Source organism: Ipomoea nil, unplaced genomic scaffold (assembly GCF_001879475.1).
Source record: "Ipomoea nil cultivar Tokyo-kokei standard unplaced genomic scaffold, Asagao_1.1 scaffold1339, whole genome shotgun sequence".
NCBI lineage: Eukaryota > Viridiplantae > Streptophyta > Magnoliopsida > Solanales > Convolvulaceae > Ipomoea > Ipomoea nil.
This window is the reverse complement of record NW_017617767.1, coordinates 1,420,818-1,430,714: the sequence shown is the minus strand read 5'-3', so window position 1 is coordinate 1,430,714 and position 9,897 is coordinate 1,420,818. Positions and strand designations below refer to the sequence as shown.

General features: G+C 33.6%; 1 protein-coding gene across 1 annotated transcript; it reads right to left on the bottom strand.

Moving 5' to 3' along the window:
* Positions 1–5,849: 5,849 nt before the first annotated feature.
* LOC109185710 (probable signal peptidase complex subunit 2) lies at positions 5,850–9,625 on the bottom strand. Its single transcript, XM_019335661.1, has 5 exons — positions 9,433–9,625; positions 9,155–9,306; positions 8,692–8,773; positions 6,318–6,460; positions 5,850–6,206 (listed from the first exon to the last, which is right to left on the bottom strand). The coding sequence occupies exons 1-5, from the start codon at positions 9,544–9,546 to the stop codon at positions 6,110–6,112; spliced, it is 588 nt and encodes a 195-aa protein (XP_019191206.1). The 5' UTR covers positions 9,547–9,625; the 3' UTR covers positions 5,850–6,109.
* Between the last annotated feature and the right edge of the window lie 272 nt (positions 9,626–9,897).

Sequence of the window (9,897 nt, the reverse complement as noted above, 5' to 3'; positions counted from 1 at the left end):
ATGCACTTGTAATACATTTTACTTGCACTTCGATGTTCAATTATTTACGAAAATGCCACCATATTTTTAAAAAATATCAGTGTTTCTCATCCATTAGATCTGGACACGTGAATGGACAGAATCCATTCCTATTTCGCGCCTGGGCGAAGCATTCGCACCTGAGTGCGATTATATATATATATATATATATATATATATATATATATATATATATATATATATATATATATATATATATATATATAGGTTCAGGTGCATTTAAGTGTTTCTCGTGCGGTTGTGCGGGTGATTAATATGCGCGAGTTTTGTACTTAATGTGTGTGAGTCTTGCGCTTAATGTGTGTGAGATTTGTGCTTAATGTGCGTGAGTTTTGTACTTAATGTGCATGAGTATTGTGCGTAATGTGCGTGAGTTTTGTGCTTAATGTGCGTGAGTGTGTACTTAATGTGAGTTGTTGTTGAAACTTTAAAATGCATGAGTTTTATGCTTAATGTGAGTTTTGTGCTTAATGTGCATGAGTCATGTGCTTAAAGTGCGTGAATTTTGTACTTAATGTGAGTTGATTTTAAAATTTAAGGTGCGTGTGCTTTTGTGCTTAACATGCGTGAGGCTTGTGCTTAACATGCGTGAGACTTGTACTTAACATTCGTGAGGCTTGTGCTTAACATGCGTGAGGTTGTGTTCTAATGGTGTTTTGTTTGTGTGCTTAATGTGCGTGTGTTGTTTACTTTAAGTGCGTTAGATTAACGCTTAACGTGCGTCCACCCGCACAACCGCACGAGAAGCCTCAAATGCACCTGATCCCTTCCCCCTCTCTCTCTCTCTCTCTCTCTCTCTCTCTATATATATATATATATATATATATATATATATATATATATATATATATATTTTTTTTTTGGTTCCTGTGAGGTCATGTCTTCCCATGCGGTCAGTGCGGCATACACCATTAGGTATGTATAAATGCACCATACAGTGTTCGAAAATACACCAGAATGAAATGTCAAAAAATACACCATACAAAAAAAATACATCACACATAATGGTGTATTTACGAACACTGTGTGGTGCATTTTTGCATACCTAATGGTGTATGCTTCACTGACCGCACGGGAAGATCTGACCTCACAGGAACCTGACCCTATATATATATATATATATATATATATATATATATATATATATATATGCGCGCTTTGGATGGTTTTGGTGTTTCTCGTTAAAGAACTATTGATTGTGGATGTGAGGTCAATTAGATTATGGCTTACATACACAAGATTGACATATATGGCACAAAGCCACAAATAGCACTATAAAATCACTTTTTTTTTTTGTGGTAATGAAATTCCAGCACCCTTCAGGATAAGCTTTTTTGTGAAAACTTACTGGGAAAGTTATTGGCATTATTATGTTATTTCCTTTCTTTTCTTCTAATAATAAAAAATGAATATTTAATACATATTACGTTGTCTTAATTAAAAGATGTGTTTCACTACTTAGATTACACATTTATACTTTTAAATACTATATGTTCAACCATGGAGATATATAAATCACGCTAGTAATACCCTATGTAACGAGTTTGATTGAGATGGAGTTGTTAAGATTTGAACTCTAAACACGAGAATCATACTCCATCCAATCGGTCACCTCTTTCGTAGTGGCTTCATCTATCATTAATCGTGCACTCTCATCCCTTAAGAGAGGTCTGGAATTCAAAACCCCTCTCTTATGGCAGTCGTTATATCATAGACCGCGATGCACATGCACCGTGGTAAAAAACGGCGCCGTTTCTTTAAGTAAAGAAATGGCCCGCCGTTACCGTTAACGGAGTCCGCTTGTTTGGTGTATTAAATATCAACTGATACTACAGTATATCTAAACCGACACTGCAGTTATATCAAAATGATATTGTGTGGTTGTGGTGAAATGAAACTGCAGTACTTTGCCCTTAATGGGCCGGCCCGGTGCAAATGGGAATTAGTCTGAGTATGGTACGGGCTTAATGGTGTCTCCTATAATGTTTGGATATATTTAGGACACCTCATAATCTGACCAAAGAAAAAAAATAATTATACGTTATTGTGCAATAAATATGGCTAGGAAATAATAATTTATAATAATTTGGTGGGCAAGAAATAATAATTTATAATTTGGTAGATTTTAGGCAATAATATAGAATCGAACTCTATCATGCGCATGGTAAGAGTTACGCTCAATGTAGTTGGCTCCTTGTGAGGATCAGACACGGATCCTCCCACTTAATAGGCAGCTAAGGACAATAATAATTTATAATTTGGAGCTTTTTTCTAGATTGCCCTATACCGATAGTATCATTTAGATGTTTTGTATTTGTTGGATATATCGTTGTGAATCAAAAGATTATATTCCCAGATTGCCTAATGTAGGTAATAGGTATCACCAAGGAAAGAAAGGATGTAGGCTTTTTAAAACTAGGGAAAATGACATTTTTTCCCCTGAGTTATATACTTATAGCACTTTTCTCCCCTGAATTATTTAAGTGGCTCTTTTTCTCCCTAAAATGTTAAATGGACATATTTACCTTTAAAATAAATATTTTATTTATTTTTCTTCTCCAACAAATTATTACTATAATTTGGTTCAAACCAAACAGATACTATAGCAACCAAACCAAAATATTCCAATTACAATTTAGAATCAAAACGCGATATTTAGAGTTTATTAAAATCGTAAATCAGAATGGCCGGTTCATGTTCCGAACTGAAAAAATAAAATACATTTATTGTTGAATTTAGACTATTTTAAAATAAAAAATAAAATAAAATTTTAAAATAAAGACGGTTCAAAATCGCGAACCGGATCCGGAACCGCCAGTTCACGGTTCATAATCCAGTTTTTTTGGTTCATAAATTTAATAAATTGAAATCTAAATATTGGATTCTAGATCTGAATCATAACCGGAAACTTTTAATTCGATTGATATAGTGTCCGGTTCAGTTCGAACCGAACCGTGGTAATTGCTACATATACACAATAATTTGTTGGAGAAGTAAAATAAAAAAAATATTTACTTTAAGGGTAAAAATGTCAATTTAATATATCAGGAGGGAAAATCACCACTTTTAAAATAATTAAGGGGCTAATGTACTTACATAAATAATTGAGGGAGAAAAGTGCTATAAGTATATAACTTAGGGGGAAAAAATATCATTTTCCCTTAAAACTATTTCACCCCAAATGATAATCTATCAAGACAGTTTATTTTACTTTTGGTTTCTGAATTGAATAATGTTATTTTTTTCTCATTCTAATTTTATCTCCTAATATTTACTTCGTAACATAATAATAAAAAAATTTATAAATTAACTATCGCGCGAATTAATTAATCCGCATAGTATTAAAAATGAATTTCTTTATTAATCAAATATAAAAGAGACCAATTAATCAAATTGTGTCACGTAAAGAAGTGAAATTAGGAAGAGAATGTAACATTACTCTTATGAATTATAGTAATATTTTCATCTTAATCGTCGATTTTGATTTGTTCTATTTTTAGTTTATGATTTTAAAAAACGTTTCTATTTTAGTCTGAAATGCATATTTTGATATCTAGTAAAATTTTACAAAATAATGACATTTTGAATATCAGCGAATAAAAGTCAAATAATTTTTTTTTTTTTTAAATAAGAGGCTAAAATATTAGGCACAAGTGTCAAATAGACCCATCTACTACTGCGAAGTGTTCAATTCCCACCACGAACTAAATTAAGTGTGAAATAGGCCCATCTTCCAGCTAAATTTGTTCAATTGACATTTTTCATATGTTGCTAGCAGGTTGCCTATTTAATTATTACAAATAAATAAATATAAATTAAAAATTAAATTAAAAAAAAAAAAAGAATATCAGCCATCGGCTGTCCAGCGAGGACAGCCGGTGGCTAATATTTTTTTAATTTTTATTACTTTTTAAAATTTTTTATTCTATTTATTTATTTATTTATTTTTAATAATTAGATAGACAACCTGCTACCAACCTGTAAAAAATGTTAATCGAACAAATTTAGCTAGTAAATAGATCTATTTGACACTTAGTTTAGTTCGTGGTGGAAATTGAACACTTCGCAGTAATAAATGAGTCTATTTGACACTTGTGTCAAAATATTATTATGTAAAGAAGAGTTGGGAGGTGAATCTTAACCGCTAACCTACTTCCGATCTGTTGCTGTCCCAACTCCCCAGATAGAGATAGTATTAGTATACCATGGTCCATGGCCTCCTCTGTTCTCTGTCCTCCCCCACCCAAAAATAAATAAATAAATAAATAAAAGGATAGCGTATTGTTCATGGCATTTCTGATGTTTAGCAATTAGCACAATATATTTTGGCAAATATGCCGTGCAAATATACGGATATAAAAATAACGTCGTTTTATTAAAAACGCGAGTCTCACTTAAAAAAAAAAATTAAATTAGTTTCGATTCCTAGCAACAACATATGAACTAAAATTCCATAATCGATGAACTAAAATTTCAGAATCTAATCTATGAACTAAAAATTACAGAATGAATGAACTAAAATTTCAGAATCGATGAACTAAAATTTCAGAATCGATGAACTAAAATTCCAGAATCGATGAACTAAAATTCCAAAATCAATGAACTAAAATTCCAGAATGAATGAACAACATAATGCTGTTGAGGAAAATCGAAATTGAATTTTTTTTTTAAGTGGGATATGCATTTTTAATAAAACGACATCGTTTTTATTGCATTGTGCATACGGATGCACAGCATCCATATATTTTTTTATGGTTCAATTTGATTGGGTGTACAGATGAGTGATGGGTCATGGGATCGCATTACTAGTCCTTAATGAGACAACAAGAATGTGGTCAGTTGTCAGTATGTCACTGCCAAATGTTATACCATGAATCCGTATTTACTTTGTATTATAAATTCTGATTTAAAAATTATGTTTCTATAATTAATACATTATGTGTATTTAATTAACAAATTAAGTTTTTTTGAAAAAAATTAACAAATTATGTACATATTAACTTAAGACACATAATATGTTAGTAAATATATAATTTATTAACTACAAATATATAAATATTATTTTAGATCAGAATTTATAATGCGTAAACCCTAATCCATGGTATAATGTGTCAATCACTACACCCTTAATTCATTCAGGGTGAATTCTACTGTATGTACTCCCAAATTCTATTCCATCACTTTTACTCTATAATGTGACAACCAAAAAATTATCTACATCAAGAATTTATGAGATAGAGTATAAGAACATCCCCATTAGGCATAGATTTTGTGGGTTTGTCCGATTACAAAGAAAGATGAAAGAAACCAACAGTGAGAAGAGGAAAAAAAAAAATTAAAAACATAAACTTTTACACACCCACATGTTACGCTAAACGCGCAAACAAGGTACTCACATTTTCTTCACGTGGGCCTTGCATGTTCAGTTTAAAAACCACACCTCCTACCACGATCTCTCACTCTCCTCTCATTTCCACATAGGATTCAATATCTCAAAAACCTCCCCAAAAATCATCCCAAAAAGTTCTAATAAGGATGCTCTAAGTCGGGAATAAGAAGAGAGAGTTAATGTATTATTTTCCTAATAATAATTATTATTATTGGACTTATTAATCTTCTGTCATCACCCTATGGTCTTGGCATTGTCCATATTACCAATCTGCCGTCCAAGTCTGGTTAATGGTCCTGCCCCCAGCTTCACGCGGCAACCACATGAAGCCAACAATTAACTCCATTCTACATTAGTAAACTACAAACTCAATATGACTACATGCCAAAACAAACAAACTAAAAACTAAGGAGAAAAGAAAGAAACAAAAGTTGGATGGGCTATCAATTATGAATGTGTTCATAGTCTAGGGTGAATTAAAAAAAAAAAAAAAAAGCATGATTAAGGGTTTATATATTCGGTTAATTTGCTAGGATATTAGTCTCTAGTATCGCACTATCAGGTTCCGTCGAAGCAAAGAGATTTAAGTTCCAAAGTACATATCATGTGCTAGTAAAAGATGGGGCGATGCTCTCCATTTCTGCTGCTTGAATTGGGGCTCGAGAGAGAGAGAGATTGAATTCACTTGCTCTTTTTGTTTTCTTTGGCGTAGTCGTGGATTAGTGCTTCAACATCTTTCCAAAACAGCCCCTCCACAAGAACTCCATCCTTGGTAAACCTGCAACATTTATGCCAAATTAAACCTCATTATTTGTCTGGATTTTATATTATTTTGTTGGGGTGGGGGTTGGTTAGGAATCAAGAGAGAGAGAGAGAGAGAGAGAGAGACCATTGTGTTACGCTCTTGGTAAGCTCCACTGGTGATTTTGCTGAGATTGACTGGGGATCTGCACTCGCTATTGTGAGTGTATACATATCTGAGAATCTAGGCAACTTCGAAGACACGACTAAGCCAGTACTGTTAAAAGATCCCTGTTAGTTAAAACAAGTAAATTAGCATCCCTCCAATTTAAAAGAGTTGCCAACTTCAAAATCCTCCCTAGTGGTAAGTCATGCAAGTAACATAAGACAGATTACAGAATATTCCAACTGAATAAAGGATAGTGAAGGTGACCATTATCAGCATTTAGTAGTGGAAAGTGTTTAGATCTAATAAAAACACATAATGGACCCGACTCACTGTGATACAGTGCCATGACTATAGAGTTCAAATAGAAGTCTGCCCATGCATTTCTTAGCCAAGTATAGGCTCACATCATTTCAAACTAGCAAAGATTAAAAAACACAGAGGAATAACCGAATAACTATTAATATGAACACATTCTACTACATTAATGTCAATTTCAATTCACTCTCAGCTTAAGAGAGTGCACTAGTATGTAAACAATCCCTTAAATACAACTCAGCTTTCAGCTCCAGAAAGATAGAAAATTCGGGAGTTAAACTTGCCAGATGGCAACATGATGATACTAGGCAACTTTGAAGACAAGCAATACGATCTGATCCACAAATTCACTATAAAATAATGCCCTAAACTAAATAAAGGAAGTTCCTCAAGAAATTAAAAAAAAAAGCAGCACATTTTCAGAAACAAGGATGGTAAAGATTAGGCGGCAAGTTTGTGAAAACTATTGTATATCTGACACCACCATAAATTGGCCAAAGATGTCTAGAGGATGAAATCTTATCAAGATCTAGTAAGACAGATGAAAAGGTTATAAACCATCATTACTAGTTACAATACTTGACAGACTAAACACCCCCATATACAGCATACTAAATGTCAGGTTAAGAACTAATTCCTGATTTAGTCCTTAAGACTATATCGGTATGTCACTTTTAGTACATAAATATCAATTTGGACAATGAAAGGTGACCCAGCCCAGATTTGGGCCCATTTTTTATTTTACATTTTTACCTTTAGCCCTAGCAGCCTTACAATATAGAATAGCAAAACTAGTGCAAGTTGCAACAGTAGACAACGGCTCCAGTGATCTGCAACCTTGGATTAGCTCCAGTGACATCAAGCAGCAGCTCCAGCCTCCAGTTCATCATCTGTAAGTTTTTATTTTTTTTCCTTTATCTTTTTTCTCTTTCTTTCTGAATCTGTTTCTGTTTTTTTAACCCTTCGTATCCATGTTTTTCTATTTCCTATTGTTATTTTTTAGCTTATTTGTTGTAATGTTTTTATATTTGTGTCAATTTTTTCCCAAGTAACTTCCTAATATTTTTTTTCTCTATTTGATTTTTTTCCTGATACTTTGCCCACTTTTATTCATGATATAATGTGGTTCTTTTTTTGTAGCAATTTTGTCCACTGCTGACTGCCCACTTTATAATGGTTTTCCCATTTCTCTGTTGTTGCCCACTGTTCCTTTCTCTTTTTGGTCTAGTACTCTAGTTATTCATGATCTCTGTTTTTATTCCCTACTATGTACATTTTTAAAATTATTTTTTCTACTCCGTTTTCATTCTTTTATGTTTCTTAATTTTTCTACAGTTTACATCCATGTTTACTGAAGAAGAAGTTATTTCAAGGGCTAGTAGCAGGATTGAGGAATCTGGAGGAGAAGAGGAAGAGGGATATGGTTCACTTAATAAAGAAGATGGTTATCAATTTCTGCATTTTTTAACTTCTTATATATAAAATATATAATATTTTATTTAATCCGCCACAGGCGACAACGCCATCGACCATAACTTTATGGCAGATTTTTGGCTATCCACCTTCCGCCATTGATAACACTGTTATCAACCCTACCAGAAGAACCATTTTTGTCCAATTTCTAATAGTTACGGGGCTACTATTGCACTGAAAATTGGATCTACGTGGTCACATAAGTACTGAAAGTTGAAAAGAAATGGTCTTCCAACAACTGGAAATTGGACCAAAAATACCATTTGGTTAACAGAATCCTATGGTGAAATTCCACCCTAGTCTTAGGAATAAAACTAAAAATTAGTTCATGAGGTAAACGTTGGGGGAAACTGAGACACTATCATACAAAAAGATTTCTCAAAAATCAAAATAGAAAACTGTTCCTCTTAGTAAAAGCAGTTGTGCTACATTGATATCCAGCATGCATTTTAGCAAAATATTTTTCTGAATCATAATGGCTCACCAATATCCAAGGCAGCAGAAATTACAGTTAAAATCATCACCAGGCATGGAAGCAAATAAGGAGAAGAGTATAGTAACTTACAGCTGGAGGATAAGTGAATAGAATAGCATTCTTCTCCTTTGTGTACACAATCACCTGCAAAATCACATTGAATATAATATACTTGCCATAGTCAAGATAAAACAGATGAGATAGCCCAACCACACATACAGTGTTTGATCATTACAACAGAAATTTCTTCAAATCCTAATTTTAATCATTTATTATAATTACTACTTTTCAGTCAAAGATAACAGAAAAACAGAGGAAATGATTCCCAAAATGGTGAACCATTTCCTATACTCCCCCTTTTAATCCATGGAGGAGAGAAGTGATCAGAATTCAACTATGTCCTTGTTTTATTCCCCCTTTTTTGTTATTGTCGATTTGTCGGAATATAGGTAATGTTTGAGTAATTGGTTTTCTCAATGTCATTGATGAAAAAGAACACAAAACGACCAGAAATGAAAGTCAAAATTGAGAAATCAGGCTAAGAAAAGGATATAACACGATGCAGCCGAGGAGAAAATTCCGATTATCAGGGAATTTCTTGTTGTAGAACTGAGCGAAGAGAGCAATTGTGATAATAACGACCCCAAGCAACAATCTAATGTTGCTCAGCCTCACATCCTCCGTGTACCCCTTGCTCGTCACGATCTACGCCATATAAAAAGCAAAAAAACACGAATTCAGAACATAATTCGACTCCAATTTCACACGCAGAAAGAAATGAAAAATCGATTGAAATCAGAGGCGAGGAAATGTAATGTAATTCAACCTCACCTCAGAAACGGACTCATCGAGGAGGTGCTTGATGGAGCCATGATCCAAAAGGTTGGCCTTTTTGGGGTTCTTCTTGTTGGCAGAAGCTGCTGCATCTCCCTTCTTCTCCTGCATTTTCGTAGGGTTTTTGTCGGGAGATCGATTCGATCAGTGTGCTGTGCGTGATCTGCGTTTGAAGCTGATACGATAGCTCGGAAAAGAGGAAGTTACGACTTCGACTTGACTAACATCATGGGCCTCTAATGTTTTGGGTGGCGGGTCCATTAAACATTTGGGCTCAAAACATTACATAGGTTCTATCGGCAAACAATCGATATAACCTACACTACGGCACGCGTAGCATTGTGCGTCGCGCTCCTCCCAAAACAACGTCTTTTTGAGAGGCGCGGTAGGAAGTTGCTGTGATTATGTATATTTGTTCATATAATTATGTATATTTTTTATTATGTACATTTTTTATACAAT

Excerpts from the sequence above, each read along its gene's own strand:
- LOC109185710 (XM_019335661.1), bottom strand. The coding sequence starts at position 9,546 with ATGCAGGAGAAGAAGGGAGATGCAGCAGCTTCTGCCAACAAGAAGAAC. Across the intron at positions 9,307-9,432 it reads TCGATGAGTCCGTTTCTGAG|ATCGTGACGAGCAAGGGGTA; the intron begins GTGAGGTTGAAT and ends TATATGGCGTAG. Across the intron at positions 6,207-6,317 it reads ACCAAGAGCGTAACACAATG|GTTTACCAAGGATGGAGTTC; the intron begins GTCTCTCTCTCT and ends TAAATGTTGCAG.